This window comes from Salvia hispanica, chromosome 6 (genome assembly GCF_023119035.1).
Source record: "Salvia hispanica cultivar TCC Black 2014 chromosome 6, UniMelb_Shisp_WGS_1.0, whole genome shotgun sequence".
In the NCBI taxonomy this organism is placed as follows: Eukaryota; Viridiplantae; Streptophyta; class Magnoliopsida; order Lamiales; family Lamiaceae; genus Salvia; species Salvia hispanica.
The window spans coordinates 21,464,410-21,485,671 of record NC_062970.1 but is presented as its reverse complement, the minus strand read 5'-3'; the positions used below and the strand labels follow the sequence as shown (position 1 = coordinate 21,485,671).

At 42.1% G+C, this 21,262-nt stretch overlaps 1 protein-coding gene across 1 annotated transcript; it reads left to right on the top strand.

Annotated features, from left to right (window-relative positions):
• The first annotated feature begins 7,061 nt into the window (after positions 1-7,061).
• LOC125194916 lies at positions 7,062-9,402 on the top strand. Its single transcript, XM_048093131.1, has 3 exons — positions 7,062-7,433; positions 7,954-8,881; positions 9,074-9,402. The coding sequence occupies exons 1-3, from the start codon at positions 7,062-7,064 to the stop codon at positions 9,400-9,402; spliced, it is 1,629 nt and encodes a 542-aa protein (XP_047949088.1).
• The last annotated feature ends 11,860 nt before the right edge of the window (positions 9,403-21,262 follow it).

Genomic DNA, 21,262 nt, shown 5'->3' with positions numbered 1-21,262 from the left:
TAGATGAATGCTTGGATTCGTTAATGGAGATTAGACTCCCACTACTGATCATAACCCTTTGCTCGTCTCCTTATGGTGTAAACCATTGAGACTTGCTAGTCTTTCTATGTTGCACTTCTATAAGTATTCTGAATCAAACGATTCTAACTCATAGTGCATCAAACAAGACATTCTCGACTTTCAAGCTATTTAACAAACAAATTGTTAAAATCTTGATAGTCTAAATCAGTTTGAACAATAGCTAAGTATTTTCTTGGCCTTAAGACTAAGAGCCATAAATACTTTATCATTCAATGATTAAGAAGTTGATGTGTTATTGAATACTCATCCTTGTCGCACTTATATTATTTTAATACTATGATGCCTTAAGCATCAACTATAAAATAATAGTTGAGCATTAATAGCTCCCACTGCAACAACAACCTAACTGTATCAAGATCTCTTACTTAGAAGTTGCATTGTCATGTAAGTCATTGTCCTTCTATAAAATAGGTCAATCCATAGGACTTAAGAAAAATGCAGCCTTTATGAATTTTTCATCTATCATGTTACTTTCCTCTAACAGTAATATAACGACTATTATTATGAAGATTTTCTACTTTTCAGTTAAACCTTCTTATAGTCATTTCTTGTTACTTTAGGCGATGACTTGTGTCAGAAACTATTTGAGTGATCAAAAGATTCTCAAAACATTCTGTCACTCTAGGATATTCCAATCGAATCATCTTGATAGATTCTATTGATATCCATCTTTCATCGTCATTAACCAAGACTTGTCGAGCTACTTAAAGGAAAATAGCTTGACCTTATTCCTCAAAGAGCTTGTCAAGTACATGCATAATGCATTCTCGAACATTCTTCGTGGAATTATGTCGAGGAAATGGAGGACATGAATCATTGAGTATAAACTCCAAGCTTTCAGCGATGAGAATCTTATCCATTTTCGTTTCCGGTCTACATAATTTAGGCATTCGAGTTTTCTTTCTTTAAGGATCGCAGACAAATATTAAATGACATAATGAAGATTTGGCAAATAAACTTATTATCACATACTCATGCTCAATACATAATCACAAATAACCACAAAACAATTATGTATCTTACAACAGCAAAATTAATAAATTGTATCCTCCTCTGGAGGTTAATACGCATTAAAATTTTGACAATTTTACTGGTCACAACACCGACGCATCAATTGCTTCCTCCTCTGGAGGTTGATACGCCTAATGCTGCCTAAGCACGACCATCAGATTTAGCATTACAGAATTTTATTTCTACAACACACTCCCATAACAATGTTCATGTGCTGATAACAAAACCAAGCTATCTCATAAATTCTGATTGAACCCTGAAACTCGCAGTTCCTTAGGATTATTGTCCCCACTCTGCAGGTGGCAATAATATTGGGAACCACTTTCTAGTTCATTCTATTTATTATGTGAGAAGTCCGCCCTTATGAACTTGCTGTTTTCGTAGGATTATTGTCCCTACTCTGTAGGTGGCGATAATATTAGAAAATCAGCTTCACAAAATTTGGCAGACCAACCGATGGAGACCGTATACAACGCACTTGTTGTAATCATCACTTAGACATTTTGTATGGTTTTTGCATAATTATCACATAAGCAGATAAAGCAGATAATCCACTTAAAATAGATAAACACCAAATAAACAGATAAATCTATTTAATGCATGGCATTTTAAACACACAGGATAATTAACGACAATTATTTAATCTAGTCAAGGGAGAATCAATTAAATAATTAAGTTTTATCTTGGATAATAATTATCCAATTCATTTAGGATTTATCAAGATAGTATTAACTATCTAAATCCATTTAGGATTATTCAAGATTTTATTTCGATAAAATCAAATCCTACAATTCAAGATAACGTTGATCTAGGATTATCATTATTTAAATCGTATTAGGATATTACTAGATAGAAACATTTCCATCATAATCCTTAAGATAAATAAAATCCAATCAACCAAGATTTATACAAATCTTAATTCTATTTAGAATAGACATCCAGAATATATCAAACATTACTTAGGATTTCTTAGATAAATAAATTTATCTAAATCCAATTAAATAAGGATTTTCTTATATATCATCTTTATCATCTTTATCCTTATCTATCTAGGACATAAATCCAAAAGATAAGGATAACTTGGATTAATACTTATTTTAATCCATCTAGGATTTGTCTTAATAGAATTAAATCTATTCAAATCCATAGGATAAAAATAAATCAATATTAATATTAATCCTAATCCATCTAGGATTTAACTTGGAGTAAATCCATATAAATCCATAGAATTAAATAATATTATATTATAATTATTCAAATCTATCCAAGATTTATCTAGGAATAAATCCATATAAATCTATAAGATAAGAATAAAATATTACATTATCACTATCCAAATCCATCTAGATTTATCTATGAATAAATTCATATAAACTCATAGGATAAGAATAAAATAATATTATCATTATCTAAATCCAACTAGGATTTGTCTATGGATAAATCCACATTAATCCATAGGATATAGATAAAAATTAGATTGTCATTATCTAAATTTAACTAGGATTCATCTAGGAATTAAATCCCTACAAATCCATAAAATAAGGATAAAATCTATAATTAATCCATGATTTAATACAAAATCAAATCTTATATAATATATAAAATCCACAAAAGATATATTCAAATCTTATTTCCAAATTAATCTAGAATTATTTCCAAAATTGAATCCAAGGATTTGAAATCCTAATCAAATTTGGAAAGCGAACTTTGACCGAACCTTGCATGGCTCGGCTGGACTCTCACTGAATCCATGGCCGCTGCCACGTTTCTGGCCAGATCGCATTCGCCTCTCGAGTCCGGGAACTTCCCACAAAGGGCTCCCACTCGAATCGCGACCCGCTGCTGTTCTGCGTCGCGCTGCTGCGTCATCATCGGTGTTGTGACGTCTCCGGCGCTGCTGCTGCGTCGTCACTTGTGCGACGTCGTCTACGCAGCTGCTGCTGCCCCAACACGAAACTGCTGCTGCGTCATCACCGTTGCTGCCAGCGACCCGTCGAGACAGCCCAGCCTGACAGCTTGGGCAGCCTGAACTCCGGTCGCCGCCGCTGTCACAAACGGACTGTCGCTGCTGTTCGTGCTGTTTCTGCGTCGCAGCCACTGCTCCGCCGCTGATTCTCCGCGGCTGACCTGGCGCCCCTGCTGTATCATCGCTGCATCGCAGCGAACACGCTCCGTTCCGACCCGTCAAGCCCGAACAGCCGTGACCAATTCAATTGAACAATTCCGCAAAGATGAATTCACGTTATCAACTCTCAATTGATTTAAGGAATCAAACTAATCATTCCATGTAATCATTACTTCTAGTCATGATTACACCACATACACGTAGTTGAGAATTGATTATAGATTCCCCAAATTTGTTCAAATTGGGCAGATCGTGCCTCTTCCTATCAACGTCGAGACTTGCCCATTCGGCGACTTGCAGCCCCGGCGGAAATGCCGACCGCACGTCCTTACCGATCGTGCTCTCGTCGTTGATGATTCAAGACTGATGAGTCTCGTTCTACGCCTTGGTTACTGGTCAGTATAACGTGCTTTATTGGATAATATCTGCAAAATAGTTGCTAAAGTGTGCAGGTTGAGGTACTAAATCAGGAGGAAAGGATCAGAAGGAATTGGCGTGAAAAACCGTAAAAAAGTGTGCAACTGGCCAGTATGGGCAGAAAAGGTGCAAACTGGCCAGGATGGATGACACGGAGCTGGACACGAGAAGGAAGGACTTGCTTGGAACAATCACCTACTAAAGAGGGGCAAAGTTGTCGTTTCGCATGAAGAGGCAACCCTAGAAATTAGGGCAAGCCACCCTATAAATAGGAGTTGAACATAAAGAGACTTTGGACTTATCACTTTTATCATCACTTTGAGAACACTTTGTGGGAGAATAGCTCCATTAGCTCTAAGTTCCACTCTCTAAATGCAGCAGCCTGCCATGAAGATTCCGGCCACCAGCCGGCGGGGAGTCATCATGCCTGAATCATTCCAGCCGCCGTAGTCCAGTTCCAGTTTCAGAAGAAGCCATCAGCCATTTACATGCTTTCTTTTAATGCTTTCTTAGTTTAAGAACTTGTTTTACTTGCATTTGTCTCGGATTTTAGTAGTTAATCTATTTGAAGCATCTTTTGGTTTGAATGTTTGAATGAAGTTAAGTTTTTATGGTTTTATTTGAGTTTCAGCTTTGTTATTGCTTTAAATCTCTCTAGTTAGTTAGATCTGGTAAACATGGTAGTTTTATGTTGATTTCTGTTGCTTAAGTGCTTGAATCTACCTAGCTTAGTTAGATCTAATCTTTCCTTAAGTGTTTACAAGTTTTAATCGATTTAAATCTCTCAAAAATGCATGGAATTCGTTTCTACTTGTTTCTGTCACCTTGTTCTGTTGACCAGTATGCGTAAATTTCAGTTTTTCTTGCTTTCGTTCTCAATTTCAAGTTAAATATTGCATTTACGAATTTTTGAACTTGAGCATTCATCAATGGAGTTTGTTAGATCTGGTTAGTTTAGCTTGGTGAAGAAGAAAATGTCACAATCAAAGATATGTTGCTTTTGTTACTTTTTGCTTTTGTACTTGCACTTTTTCAGCTTTTCTGCAAACCCAGCAGCCAGTCTGCCAGCATGTCCTTTGATTCCCTTTACCTTTTGTCTAGCCATTTTTAGTAAGTTTCGTCTAGTAGCTTCTCATATGCATAACTAGGTGTCCAACTTTCACATTCACGTACACATCCAATAGCATTAAGCATTTAGTTACCTACTGGTCAGTATAGGTAGAGTTTCATTTTAATTTTACGCCTAGGTAGAACTCAATCCCAAAAGCGTGGTAGCTAACCAACCCTTCCAAAATGTCTTTGCAATTGCACTTCGCTTACATCCATCTCTGTGGGATCAACCCTTACTCCACTATACTAGCCAGTAGAAGTGGGTTGAGGTATTTTTGTTGACAAGAGGTTTTAGGCACATACCCAACGACACAGCTAGGTCTAGGCACCCTCCTGGCCAGTTGATACTCACACACAAGAGTTGCCGCCAATAAAAACCTCGTCTTGTCAAATGAGAAGTGGCTCGGCTCCTGGCCAGTGGAGACCAAGGATACTTCCCCGAGGAACAATACTCGTTACCACTCGTTCTGGCCTGTCGACAGCACTGTCCGATCTAGGCACGAGCAGCGACGAGGAGAAAGAAGATCTAGAGTACCAACTCTCGGAGTTTCCACCCCAACCAGTAAGAACATTAGTGAGAATGGCTGACCAAGGTGAGGACGATCCTGAGTTCGCAACACTTACTGCACATTCTGACGGAGATCCCCCACAAGCCATAGTGGTTACCCCAGGCCAGACCGCCTGTGATGTGAAACCCCACGTTATCGCAATCCTACCGACGTACTGTGGGAAGAGTTACGAGGGACCATACGAATTCTTAAATGAGTTCTGTAAAATCTGTAAGGCGCAGAGGCGGCCAGCAGGAGCAAGCGAGGACGATTACAGACTGAAGGCCCTACCTTTTGTTCTAAAGGGAGAGGCCAACACTTGGTTCATGCGCCTGCCAGCCGACTCCATCAATACTTGGGCCGATTTCAAGTCAGTTTTCCTAGCCGAGTTCTTCCCGTCTTCAAAGACAAGTGCGTTGAAGAGGAAAATATCGTGCATAAGGCAAGAATATGATGAAACCCTGAGCGAGTACTGGGAGAAGTACATGAGCCTTCTGGAGTCGTGCCCCAACCATCTCATGAAGGAGATAGAGGTGCACCACACCTTCTATGAGGGGATGAACAAGGAGACCAAGGATCTGGCGAATTCATCATCCGGAGGCGATTTCACCCAGTTGAGAGTCAGTGAAGCCAAAAAGGTGTTACGCAAGCTGTTGAATGCGAAGAAGACGTACGACAACGCGAGGGATGGGTACAACAGAGAAAGGGTAGCAAGTGCTTCGACTACTGACCAGGAGGAACGGATGGATTTGAAGATGGAGGAATTAAAGAAGGAGTTGCTGACTGCAATCAAGCAGAACACTCCACCACCTTCTCCGACTGGAGGCAAAGAGGCCCCGGAACTACCATATGATCAGCCGAACAACTCGCCAGATGTGGAGCAAGCAAATGCTGCAGGATACTACAATTCCAACGGCAATTGGATTCCGGGAAGGCAGAGGGATGCACCGTTGAGGGACCACCAAAACTTCCGATGGGGAGATGGAAATCAGAACCAGAACCAAAATCAGGCGCAAAATCAACCCAACCCCCACCCGAATCAAAATTCGAACCGTGGCCCAACAAACCCCGACTACCAGTCTAACTGGGTAGGAAGAAACCAGCATCCTCAGAACCAAAACCCTCAAAACCAGAACCCGAACCCTGCCTATGTGCCACCCCATCAGCGAAACAACCAGAACCAAAACCAGAACCAATTTAACCCAGGGCCTCAACATAACAGCCACAACCAAAACCAAAATCAGTACCAGAACAACCACGACCAGTACAACCCTCCTGCCCAGTATAATCAGTACCCACAGAACCAAAACCAACAAAATTTCTCGGGCTACCAGTCAAACCCACCACCCCAGTATAACCAGCACCAGGGCTCGAACCAATTCCATCACCCAAACAGGTCGAGGAGGTCTATGGAAGATATGATGGGAGAGATGCTTGCTTCGCAGCAGAGCATTAAAAGCGACTTGCAGTCCAGTAATGAAACAATGCAAGGAATGCAAAGTGCCTAGAAGGAGCATAGGGCAAATATGAATATGATGAACAGGCAGTTGGCCCAGCTCGCTAACTCGGTGGGTGAAATGAAAGGGAACTCAGGGAAACTCCCATCTACAGTCCATGTACTTGAAAAGGCAAATGTGAGTAAAATTACACTGCGGTCCGGAACAACCTATAATGGACCTCAACTCAAGAACCCTATTGGGGGGTCTAGTAGAGAAAGGGTGCTGAGCGACACCATCTCAGCGGAAGAGCTCGAGAGGCCTCTGCCTCAGATGGAGGATCTGTTTTTTCTAAACAAGAATCCTACTGCGGAAGGAAAGGAGGGAGCAACACAACCTGGAAATGAGCAACCGGAAGGAGCAATGCCCACATCGGAACCTCAAACCCAGGAGGCACCAAGGGAAGGTCCACACGGACTAACTGGAGAGGCTAAAGGAGAAAAACCGTTTCCATATCGGTTTGTGACGAAGAGGAAGAAAGAAAACCCTGTGGATTTCATGTCGATTTTTGGAAAGCTGGATGTTACCATACCATTCCTCCAAGCCGTGAGACTGCCCCCTCTGGGGAAGTTTATAAAGGAGTTCATAGCCGGAAAGGCCCAGGAGGATGGAAAAATCATGGTGGAAGGGATAGCGTCAGCTATTGTACAGGAGAAACTACCACCCAAGAGAGCCGACCCAGGTATGTTTACTTTACCCATAACAATTGGAGATGTAAAAATTGAGCATGCAATGTGTGATTTAGGAGCATCTATCAATGTTATGCCGTTATCCATTTATAATCGGTTGAAGGGGGTAAAGTTGTCAGAATACTAGGGTGTTGATCCAACTGGCTGATAGGTCATGTATAAATCCTGAGGGTGTGTTAGAAAATGTGTTGGTCAGGATACAAAACTTTACTTATCCCGCTGATTTTTATGTAATTAAAATGAGTGAACCAGAAGCTAGGGAGTCTAGCGGGATATTGTTAGGAAGACCATTTTTAAGAACGACTAAGACAATTGTGGATATGGCCGAGGGGACAATCTGCATTGATTTTAATGGTGAGAAATTTGTTTTTGACATCAATGAAGCTATGAAAAAACCAATAGATTCTGAAAATCTATGTTATGTTGATGTAATTGACCCCTTAGTCCAAGAATTTCTTGAGACCGAATTATTGCAGGAAAAGCTCCAAGCCTTGGATGTGTATGCCCAGGCTGATGTGGAAGCAGCTGCATGGTGTGATCTGATCAGTAGTCGAGGGTTGATTGATGAGGAGATCGAAGAAGCAATTACGGAATTTTGTCAGAAGTCGGAACTAGCGGGATCCGTAGGGGCCTTGCTACCGGCCAGTATGGAGGAAAAATCAGATGCTGAACAAGAGCAAGAGGAGGATTCAAAAAAGAACCCTCTACCTACAGACACACTACCCCCGCAAGTGGAGTTGAAAAAGTTGTCAGCGAACCTTAAGTATGCCTACCTCGGGGAGGAAGACTCGTTCCCTGTAATCATCAATAGCGGGTTGACTGAAGAGCAAGAGGCAAGACTACTAACTGTGCTGAGCAAAAACAAGAAGGCTATTGGATGGAGCCTTACGGACCTGGTGGGGATAAGCCCGGATGTCTGCATGCACCACATTAGGCTGGAGGAGGGAGCCAAAGCACATAGAGATTCTCAAAGAAAGGTGAACCCAAACATGCGGGAAGAGATACTGAAGGAAATCTTGAAGTTACTCTCACTGGGCATTATATACTCGGTACCAGATAGTGAATGGGTCAGTCCAATCCATATGGTCCCCAAGAAATCAGGGATCCAGGTGGTTAAGAATGAGAGGAATGAGCTAGTGCCCACCAGACTAGTCACTGGATGGAGAATGTGTATAGATTACCGAAAGCTGAACACTGCAACCAGGAAGGACCATTTCCCCCTGCCATTCATCGATCAAATGCTGGAGCGACTGGCTGGGAGGAAGTACTTCTGCTTTTTGGATGGGTACAGTGGTTACTTTCAAATCTACGTGAACCCGGAGGACCAGGATAAGACCACGTTCACCTGTCCGTTTGGAACCTATGCGTATAGGCGTATGCCATTTGGCCTATGCAACGCCCCCGGTACCTTCCAACGGTGCATGATGAGCATATTCTTGGATTTGATTGAAGATTGTATAGAGATCTTTATGGATGATTTCACTGTCTACGGAGACTCTTTCGACTCGTGCTTGCAACATTTGGATGTGGTGCTAGAAAGGTGCCAAGCAAAGAGTCTGGTTTTAAATTTTGAGAAATGCCACTTTATGGTTACAGAAGGAATCGTCTTAGGACACGTGGTGTCAGAAAAGGGAATCCAGGTGGATCAAGCTAAAGTGGATGTCATATCCAAACTACCTTTCCCTACTGATCAGAAAGGAATAAGAGGTTTTCTGGGCCATGCTGGATTTTATCGAAGATTTATCAAGGATTTCGCCAAGATTGCCCGACCCCTTACCAGACTTCTCCAGAACGAGGTGGAGTTCATTTTCGACGAGCATTGCAAGGCTGCTTTCAACCTCCTTAAGGAAAAATTGATTTCTGCACCGATTATTCAGGCTCCTAACTGGGATCAACTGTTGGTTTTGCAGCGGAAATCTATTTAGTTTGATTGAAAGATTTACATCTAAACATGCTTTTATCTGATTGTAAACTAGAAACATGTTCATAAGCATATAATCAAGATCATACTGAATATATATGCAATTAAATAGAACGATTTACCGTATGAATTCAAGCAATTGAATTCGAACTCCTTCTTCAATCGATCTCTACCACGGATCTTCTGATCTGTTCCCTTTAACTTGAATTTGACCTTTGTGTGGGCAAAGCTCGTCAAATCCTCAAAAGCTGGAGAAGAATTGAAGAACCCTAAATACCGAAAATTCACTCTCTCTCCCAGACTGCAGAGAACGAAAAATATCGGTAGAATTAATTCTGTCTTCTCTTCTTCTCCCTTTTATATTAAGTTAATTATTTTGGGCCAGACCAGAGATCTATGGAGGATTGGATTGGGCCACAGTTCAGGCTTTCACTAATTAAATTAAAACTAATTTAATTCAAGCCCAAACTTAAATATTATTATCATCCACTATAGATATAATATTGACTGCCCGTCCAAACCGAAATTACGAGTATTCCGGGACTTCCTCTTTAATTAAATCATTTCCCGTGTTAAAGATATAAATATCCATTAATTAATATCAAGTCTGCTATCTGACTTTTATTAATTAATTTCTTTTTCCAAGAGTGGTCTAGTTTAGAAACATTATTTATTATTCATGGAATAAATTCCAACTGGCCAGTTTTCTGAATAATAAAACCTTTTTCTAAACACCTCTTGAGGATATTATCAGACTGGCCTCTCCCAGCACACGATTCATTGCAATAACAATACTAGCACCACTTAGACATTAATGATCACTACCCAATCTATCAGGATTCTTGGGCAACGAAATACCCTCACCATTTGATAAGTCAAAGTCGTTTTCAATTAATATCGTATGCTCAATGTTATGTCAACAATGATTAAGAAATGACAATCACCGAGACCTCGTCTTTCAGTAAATAGCCAAGAAAGACTTATCTCACTGTTTGATCCTTTCAGTGCTATACCACACCGACGTCGTTCATTTCCTTAGGTAAGGAAATTTTCGGACTGACGTCGCAACCTTTCACGATAGGTAGTCAAAGTCTATCTAGGTTGTGAAACATTTTTCTTACTGCAAGAACCGACAAGTTACCTACTGTGAACGCCGCTCACAACTCGTCTACTGTGCAGAAGACTTAGACTCATTTTGCTTAAACTATGTATTTAAATGGAAAACATATTTCAACATCTCATAAATACATAAGTAACCCATAAGCAAAACACATTGTAACAAAATATTCTTTCTCATTAAATGGTAAAAATGGATAGAAGAGTTATTACATATACAAGCATACGAAAGACAGAATGTGCGAGCTATGCTATGCAGTGGGGGCCGTACTGGGTCAGAAGATCGATGGAAAAAGGTACGTGATATTCTATGCATCTAAGACCTTGAATCAAGCCCAACGGAATTATGACACCACCGAGAAGGAGATGTTGGCGGTTGTCTATTCATTCGAAAAGTTCAGGCAGTACCTACTGGGATCCAGAGTCATCGTCTATACTGATCATGCGGCGATTAAGTATCTCATTGCGAAGAAGGAGTCAAAACCCCGACTGATCAGATGAGTGCTGCTTTTACAAGAATTCGATTGGGAAGTAGAAGACAAAAAGGGGGTTTAAAACAAAGTAGCGGACCACTTGAGCAGAATAATACAAGAAGGGAACAGTGAGGATGTGAGAGATCGATTCCCGGAAGAGCATTTGTATGAAGTGATTTTCTCCGCAAGGAAGATCGATTGGGAAGAAGTGATGAGACTTACTGGGAAGGACGCAACAACCAAGGGCAAGGAGAAAGTAGGACAGGAACCCTGGTATGCGGACTTGGCCAACTACCTAGTGACGGGAGAGCTACCAATGGTGCCTAACGTGACAAAGGCTCAGAGGATGAAGATCAAGAGCGAAGCGAAGTAAAGCGAAGTATTATTTCTGGGACGACCCATACTTGTGGAAGGCAGGAACCGACCAGGTCATTAGGAGATGTGTTCCTGACTGGGAGCAACGGGATGTACTAACGCACCTGCCACTCCTTGGCATGTGGAGGACATTTCGGGACAAGAAAGACTGCCAGAAAGGTGCTAGATAGCGGATTCTACTGGCCAACCCTGAATAGAGATGCATACGAGTTCTGCAAAGGCTGTGACCGTTGCCAACTGACCGGTGGGATCTCTGTGAGGGATGAAATGCCGCAAGTTCCAGTAATTGTTTGTGAGGTGTTCGACATCTGGGGTATGGACTTCATGGGTCCTTTTCCCTCATCTTATGGGAACTCCTACATCCTGGTGGCAGTTGACTATGTATAAAAGTGGATAGAATCCAAATCCACAAGCACTTGTGAATCTAAAGAAGTCACCAAGTTCCTCAAAAGTCATATATTCAGCCGATTTGGGATACCAAGAGCAATCATCTCCGATCAAGGGACTCACTTCTGCAACCGAACGGTCGAAGCATTGATGAAGAAGTACGAGGTTCATCTCAAGCCAACGGGCAAGCGGAGATCTCAAACACAGAAATAAAGAGCATCTTAGAGAAGACAGTCAACCCCTCCAGAAAAGATTGGAGCACAAGGTTGGAGGATGCTCTGTGGGCATATCGGACAGCCTACAAAACTCCTATCGGGATGTCCCCATATCGCATCGTCTTTGGGAAGATGTGCCACTTGCCAGTGGGAATTGAACACCGAGCATACTGGGCAGTTCAGCAGGTTAACGTGGATGCTAAGGCCTGTGAAGAGGAAAGGAAGCTACAACTACAAGAGCTGGAAGAACTCAGATTGGAGTCGTTTGACTCAGCCATGTGGTACAAGGAGAAAACAAAGTTGTGGCACGACAAAAATCTGAGAACCAAGGATCTCCAAGTTGGTCAGAAAGTACTACTCTTCCAGTCAAGATTGAAGCCAATGCCTGGGAAACTCAAGTCAAAATGGGCAGGACCTTACATTATCACTGCACTACGTGCTAATGGAGCGGTCGAGATTTCAGGGAGTATCCCTAACTCTGAACCTTTTGTCGTTAATGGGCATAGATTGAAAATATATAGGGAAACTATATAGGGAAATTCCACTACATCTCAATAGCGTCTAAATGACCAGTAGAAAAGGGGTTTGGAGTTCCACCTGGTCAACGTTATATGATTTGTGCTTACTGACCAGGTAAAACTTCAAATACCCTTAGTAATGATGTAAATATTGTAAATATTTAGTAATTTAACCTAAGTTAAGAAGGAAAAACAACAAAAAGATTTTCGGATCTTGAATATTAATTCAGAGTCCATACTGACCACGAGGATACCACTTGGGTTAAACTCTGAATTATATTCAAGAGCCATTTATTTGCTTTATTTCTATTTCTAGCTAATTGAAAGGGGGGATGAGTGAAATTTGAATTTTGGGGTGTTGCAACTTTGCAGGCGAGTGCAGAGACTGGGAGGGCGCGTGGAGCAGAGACGTGATAAAAGACGTCCAATCAGCTGCGAGAATGCTCAACCGCCTCCCACCCGAAGCATCGCAACCTGGCAACCGCCTACAACCGGTCAAAACCCTCAACTGCCCACCCCATTATAAAATAGCCCACCGCCTACCCCCCTTCACTTTACAAACCCTTACCTGCTCTCTCTCTCTACCCCACTCTCACAACTACCACCCCACTACGAAAACCACCGTGAACCACCACCAGAAAAAGAGAACCACCACCGATACAAGCCATGGCAAAGAGAAGAGCAACCGATAACCCAAGCATCTACCACCGGCGACGACCCGCCAGAAGTCCGAGTTACAGCCGAATCGCAGCCACCAAGTCCACAACGATCACAGCCAACGCCGATGACACAAATTCCGACAATAGTTCCTTTAGACGCACTGGCAGCGTATCTAAGGCAACAAGACCCGAACAAAGATTGGACAGCGACCCTGGCCGGATTTAGCCTGACCAGGAGGAATGCCGGCGACACCAAACCCTACCCCGACTGCAACCACAGTAAACCCACCCACTACCAACCCAACAGTAAATGCACAATCAGAACCCTCTCACCCTTCTCCCATACACCAACAAACAGAGCCGCTCGACGTTAGCCCTCTTTCCGCCTATCAAGATCCCAACTGGGGAGAAACAAAGGAAAAGGAGAGCGGAGGGGGAGTAAGCGAGGGTAAGAAGGATGAAGCAGAGGAGGAGGAGATAGACCTGAACGAAATGGCCAAGAAGCAAGGGTTAATGACGGATGATGAGTTCCAAGCGGTTTTGAGCAAGGGAGATAGGATCGTGGTAAACCCTGAAGGGGTGGCTGAGGTACTGGACCTCGCATCCCAGGCGGTAGGGAAGGGGGAAAAAACCACGGAAGCAGAAGAGTCGGAAGGGGTAGTCCAGCAATCAGTGGAGGAGAGGACGGAAGAACAATCGGAAAAAGCTGAACAACTTGAGGAGGAGAGGCAAGAGCCAGACACACATCAAGAGGAAGCCTCAGTGGTAACTAAACCAAAGCCAGTAAAGAGGAGGCTAGTGTTGAAAAACGACCCGAAGGCAGAAAGGCAGAAACCCCAAAGAGTGTCACAGAGATGCTTAGGAAAGTGGAAGTCCGAGAAGGCAGGAACAAACACAGCAGTAGATGCAGTGGATGTTTCTAGCGAAGACGAGAAGACTACTCCTACAAAACCTGGGGAGGAGCCCTTGAAAGCTAGCCAGAAGGACACCGAAATGGCAACATGGACAGTATCATCAACGCCGACTGACCAGAAGGAGAATGCTGACAAGGTGGCTGAGGGTCTGGACCTCGCATCAGAGTCAGTAGGTCGGGAGGAGGCGACAAGAAGTGATACTAGTACCCGTGCGGTGACCGAGCCTACCACCCAGGAACACGTTTCAACACAAGCAGACGAAGAAGCAGAGGCAATGGAAATCGAAGAAGCCAAGTACATCCAAGAAAGAAAGAGAAAAGGGAAAGCCCCTCCCAAGAAGAAACAAGCCGTAAAGAAACAGCGCACTGCCAATGCCAGCATAGTGATCAGAGAGCCGGAAGGGAGAGGGAGATTAAGCGACAGCGACTACACTTCCAGCGAGGAGTCTGACTCGGAGAGTGATATCTCTCTAGAAGGGGAAGAATACCATGAGCAGCAGCTCCCCGACAACCACCATGAACTAGTCCACCCTCCGGTAGAGAGGATCGTGTACCGACGGTGGAGGGTAGAGCTCACCGATGAGCTTATGGAGGACATGAAGCACTACGACACCAAAAAGCTTCAAGACGCATTTGACGACAAGGAAGATAGCAGCAAGCAGGTCAAATGCGGAAAGGTACTCCACATACCCTCTTTGGATGAGTTATCTGTTCATGATTCCTTCCTGGCCAGTATGGAAGCATTGGGTTTTGAGTGGTTGTTAGAGAATAGGGACCTAGAGATATCTGTGAGATTAGCGAAGGAGTTCTTCACCACGTTTAGGTTCCATGTCACAATGGACCTAGACGAGGTGTCAATTTCCTTCAGGATATTCGATGGAGAGCTGTCCATGAGTCTGATCGAGTGGACCGTGCGACTGGGAATGTGTAGCCTGGAGGAGGCTATCGGACCAGAATGGAGAAGTCGAGAGAGGGGGGTACCGAGGAAACTTGTTTGAAACCAGGTCCCGGTTGTCGTACCAACGACTCAGCTGGGTCGGGAATCTCTTCCTGATCAGTTGGACACACTCCAAATTTCATACGTTGACCGAGAGAAACCGCGACTCTTCAAATGGCGCCGTTGCCGGGGATGGATGGCGTATCATGTGCTTTTGTTAAGAATTTTGGTGTAAATATTGTAAATAAACTTTTTTTTTTATTTTTTGTTAAGAAGAGATGCCAAGCGCCCAAATACACACAGCCCCTCCGCATCAGAATAAAGTAGTGTTGTTTTAAACCTTAGAGCCTTAGGAACATCCACCCCAAATGTTACAAGCCCATGGCCCCGTTACAAGCCAATAAAGACCCTTAGGAGCTGCTCGTGAGATCTAAGTCCGAAGCATCTGTGGTTTAGCATTTTGAGAGAAACAGTCCTAACATCTTCGGTGAGGAATGAGTGACTGAGCGAATCTAGTGTTTGGCTGAGGGTTAAGGCAATCTTGACAAACGGACGTACTGGCTGGGAAGGAAAAGGGGGGCGGCGGATGTTCGAGGCTGCTTACAGCCGGATTGAACTCAAACTTGAAGGGAAGAATGGTTGAAAATATAGCCTATTCAATGTGTTTTAATGTGTTTTCATTTATGTGTAATTTTTCTTTTAGTGTTTTTTCTATTTGCGTCAAGGTTTTTAGAGTGTTGCGTCTTTTGTTCTTTTTAGTTTAGGTCGGTCAGGGGAGGTAACCAGGCTTGCAAACTCAACTCATTATTTTTATTTGGCTTGTTTCTTCATACTTGAGGACAAGTATGTGTTAAGTGTGAGCAGTTTGATGAGTCTCGTTCTATGCCTTGGTTACTGGTCAGTATAACGTGCTTTATTGGATAATATATGCAAAATAGTTGCTAAAGTGTGCAGGTTGAGGTACAAAATCAGGAGGAAAGGATCAGAAGGAATTGGCGTGAAAAAGCAGTAAAAAAGTGTGCAACTGGCCAGTATGGGCAGAAAAAGTGCAAACTGGCCAGGATGGATGACACGGAACTGGACACGAGAAGGAAGGACTTGCTTGGAACAATCACCTACTAAAGAGGGGCAAAGTTGTCATTTCGCATGAAGAGGCAACCCTAGAAATTAGGGCAAGCCACCCTATAAATAGGAGTTGAACATAAAGAGACTTTGGACTTATCACTTTTATCATCACTTTGAGAACACTTTGTGGGAGAATAGCTCCATTAGCTCTAAGTTCCACTCTCTAAATGCAGCAGCCTGCCATGAAGATTCCGGCCACCAGCCGGCGGGGAGTCATCATGCCTGAATCATTCCAGCCGCCGTAGTCCAGTTCCAGTTTCAGAAGAAGCCATCAGCCATTTACATGCTTTCTTTTAATGCTTTCTTAGTTTAAGAACTTTTTTTACTTGCATTTGTCTCGGATTTTAGTAGTTAATCTATTTGAAGCATCTTTTGGTTTGAATGTTTGAATGAAGTTAAGTTTTTATGGTTTTATTTGAGTTTCAGCTTTGTTATTGCTTTAAATCTCTCTAGTTAGCTAGATCTGGTAAACATGGTAGTTTTATGTTGATTTCTGTTGCTTAAGTGCTTGAATCTACCTAGCTTAGTTAGATCTAATCTTTCCTTAAGTGTTTACAAGTTTTAATCGATTTAAATCTCTCAAAAATGCATGGAATTCGTTTCTACTTGTTTCTGTCACCTTGTCCTGTTGACCAGTATGCGTAAATTTCAGTTTTTCTTGCTTTCGTTCTCAATTTCAAGTTAAATATTGCATTTACGAATTTTTGAACTTGAGCATTCATCAATGGAGTTTGTTAGATCTGGTTAGTTTAGCTTGGTGAAGAAGAAAATGTCACAATCAAAGATATGTTGCTTTTGTTACTTTTTGCTTTTGTACTTGCACTTTTTTCAGCTTTTCTGCAAACCCAGCAGCCAGTCTGCCAGCATGTCCTTTGATTCCCTTTACCTTTTGTCTAGTCATTTTTAGTAAGTTTCGTCTAGTAGCTTCTCATATGCATAACTAGGTTTCCAACTTTCACATTCACGTACACATCCAATAGCATTAAGCATTTAGTTACCTACTGGTCAGTATAGGTAGAGTCTCATTTTAATTTTACGCCTAGGTAGAACTCAACCCCAAAAGCGTGGTAGCTAACCAACCCTTCCAAAATGTCTTTGCAATTGCACTTCGCCTACATCCATCTCTGTGGGATCGACCCTTACTCCACTATACTAGCCAGTAGAAGTGGGTTGAGGTATTTTTGTTGACAAGAGGTTTTAGGTACAGACCCAACGACACAGCTAGGTCTAGGCACCCTCCTGGCCAGTTGACACGCACACACAAGAGTTTTCGCCAATAAAAACCTCGTCTTGTCAAAGACTCATGCATTCAAGAAATTCACATAACATGAAATTAATCCACATAATCAGAGTCAAAAACCTGGCTCTGATACCAATTGTTGGGGTTTTGGTGTCACTTGCACAGCGGAAGACTTGTACAAAACAAATAAATCAGACAAAGATCTATTTGACCGATTATGCGATTAATCAATTCACATGTTAAACAGATAATTGCATGCTAGAACGCAAATAATTCATGCTTAGAAAATATAAATCCTAAACATGATTTCTACGGTTTAGGGTTACCGATTTTGATTTTCCAAAGAATCGACAATTGCTCGCGCCTTCTCCACGATGATGATCTTCGAATACTAGACCACAAATCTTCTCTCTGGTTCCCGAACTGTACTCCAATATCAGTGTGGGCTGATCTTACTAGAATACTAGGACTTAAATAAAGAAGACAAAAGAAATCCTTTTGGGAATAAATTATTATTTATTTCCCGCGCTTAAGATATAAATGTCCATTAATTAATTAATGTCTGCTATGGACTTAATTAATTAATATCTTATTAATTCCAAGAGTGGACTTAGCAAGAAACATTTATTTATTATTCATAGAGTAATAAAACTCCAACTGGCCAGTTTTCCGAATAATAAAATATTGTTCGAGCTCCTCTTGAGGACATTATCAAATGAGACTCACCTCGCGCACGTTTCAACATAACAGCAATATATCAGGATTATTAGGTCGCGAAAAACCCGTACCATTTGATATGTCAAAGTAGTGCATAATCAATACCGTATGCTCAATACTAACATATGTAGATTAAGAAATAATATTTTATCAAAACCTAGTCTTTCAGTAGATAGCATAAAGACACTTCTTGCTGTTAGATCCGTTCAGTGCTATACCACACTAATGTCATCTTATTTCGGTAAGGTTTAGAAATATGCGGACTGACATTGCAACCTTTCACGATAGGTAGCCAAAGCGTATCTAGGTTGTGAAATTCTTCTTTTTCTTTTGCAAAGCATTGCATAGATCTGACCGTGTTACCTTAAAGTGGACGACGCCCACAACCGGTCTACTAAGCAAAAGACTTAGACTTTGTTTACATCTTATGCATTTAAATGTTTCTAAAACATCTTATAAATGCACAAGCAAACAAAATGTAATAATAATAGTGATTCTATTCGTGCGAGACTGCTCGAATAATACTGAATCGGGTTAAAAGTGGATTGTAGAGTTTTACGTATACAAGCAAGATTCTATTCGCGCGAAACTTGCTTGAAACATGCTTTTCAGTGTACCAAACCTAACAGGCCCAACTAGTCAGTTGTACGCCTTTGTCTTCGACGATCATGTTGTGCATGATAATGCAGGCGTACATTATTTGGGAAATGCATTTGACATCCCACAAACGCGTTGGACCCTTAATTGCCGCCCATCGAGATTGGAGCACACCAAATGCGCACTCCACGTCCTTGCGCGCCGACTCCTGTCGTTCCGCAAAGTAGGCCTTCTTGTCATCCGCCGCGTGCCTCGATCGTCTTCACAAAGACGGGCCACCTAGGGTATATCTCATCCGCCAGGTAGTAGCCCATATCAAGCCGGTTGCCGTTTGCCACAAATGAGACGGCTGGACCGATGCCGTGACACTTCTCGTTGAAGAGGGGCGACGAGTTGAGGACGTTGAGGTCGTTGTTCGACCCGGCTTCCCCAAAATATGCATGCCAGATCCACAGCCGGTAATCAGCTACGGCCTCGAGGATCATCCTGGGATTCTTTGACTTGTAGCCGGTTGTGTAGGCCCCCTTCCAGGCATCTAGACAGTTCTTCAACTCCCAATGCATACAATCTATGCTGCCTAACATCCTGGGGAACCCATGCTACTCCTCGTGCATCTGCCTAACATTCTGACAATCTTGGGGGGTAGGGCTTCGAAGGTACTCCTCACCGAAAATTTGAATCACGCCCTGACAGAAAAACTTCAAACATTGCAGAGAAGTCGTCTCACCGATGTGGAGGTACTCATCCCACATGTCTGCCGCGCCTCCGTAGGCCAACTGCCTGATTGACGCCGTGCACTTTTGGATAGGGGTGTGGCCGGGTCTGCCAGCCGCATCGTGCCTGAAGCGGAAATAAAGATATCGACACTCCAAAGCGTCAACGATACGCATAAACAACTCCCTGCGCATTCTAAAACGCCGCTTGAACATGGTTGCTGGAAACCGCGGGTCCGGAGCGAAGTAGTTGTCATATAGGCACTGATGTGCAGCTACGTGATCCCGATCAATCACTGCTCGGCGGTGAACAACCGGTGGAGGGCGAGGTACCGCCTGCTGTTGCACCCTTCGCATGTACCGCTACATCTCGCGGTTCACGTAGGCCTCCATAGCCTCGTTCATCTTCCGTTCGTACTCCTCAGCATCTCCACCATTACCACCACTACCACCACCGCTACCACCATCGTTACTCATCCCTCGATGTTACTCTTGTACAGAAATTTAGAGAGAGAGAAAACTCATTAAAACAAGTGGTGCAAATGAAAAAAAAAAAATGAAAATTGGCGCTGGCCGATCGGCACGCCACAATGGCGGCCAGCGCATCGGCCGGCGCCCTCTAATCGGCTAGCCCACACCGATTTTTACGCCGATTCGCCGCTGGCCGACTGCAATGGTTCGGCTAGCGAAGCGAATCAGCTAGCCGGTCGGCTAGCCGGCACTATGGATGCTTTAATACGGCCAAAGTCTAATAATATCGCTATACGATTCACTTCGAGTTTCGTATCATAATTATTTATGGGATTAATTGCATGTCAGTAAGTAAAGATATTAATTCAACTAGAAATAGAAATATGTGATCTCTTGTTGAATTAAAGTTGAAAATTTATTAAAACACCGTAACTCAAATAGTATGCAATCTAAAAAAATTGAAACTAATCCGTTGATTCGAAATGAGATAACTCTCGTTTTTTTTTAACTTTTAAAAATTAGTTATTATTTTTTCAAATGTGTATGAACATACATTTTGATTTTATTTACTAATTGAAAGTATAATTTTTTATCCAAATGAGATAACTCTCATTATTTTTGAAACTTTTAAAAATTAGTTAAATTTTTTTTTTAAATGTGTATGAACATACATTTTGATTTTATTTACTAATTGAAATTATAATTTTTTTATTATAGGGTAGATGCAACATTTTCTTTTTAGTGTATTTAAAAAAAAATCACATTTTCTTTCGGAAATATATTCACTCACATTAACATATAAAAGTATATTTTTTCTCTCAACACTTAACACGCAAAATAACATCTTCGAAAATATGTCATTACCCAAGTATGGCATTTACTATGGGACGGTCAGTCCCTCTGTAGCTGAGTCGTATTCCTTTTTGGGTAGTCCTCTCTCCACTAAACACACAAAATAATATCTTCGAAAATATCATGTCATCATTCGAGTGTGACATTTACTATGGGACGGCCTGTCCCTCTGTAGCTGAGTCGTATTCTTTTTCGGATAATCCCACTGTAGCTGAGTCATTTTCTTTTTTGGCAAGATTTCTTCTCTCTTACTTTACTTTCTCTGACTTTATTCTCTCTTCATCTCTTTTCCCATTACCTTTGTACGTTATTGTCCTTTTACGTAACTCACTAAAAACAACTCTTCTTAAATCCCGTGCTTGTAAAAGACACCTCTACTACAGAGGGACGGAGGGAATTGATGCATTTTTTATTAGCACTAAATAAACCTGCAAGTAGCTAAAGGTCAGTACCGGGATATCGAACATGGGGAAGGCAAACACAAAGTATCTGAAAATTTTTGAAAACTGAAAATATTTGAAAATAAATAACAACTGGATGCGAGTAAAACACAAAG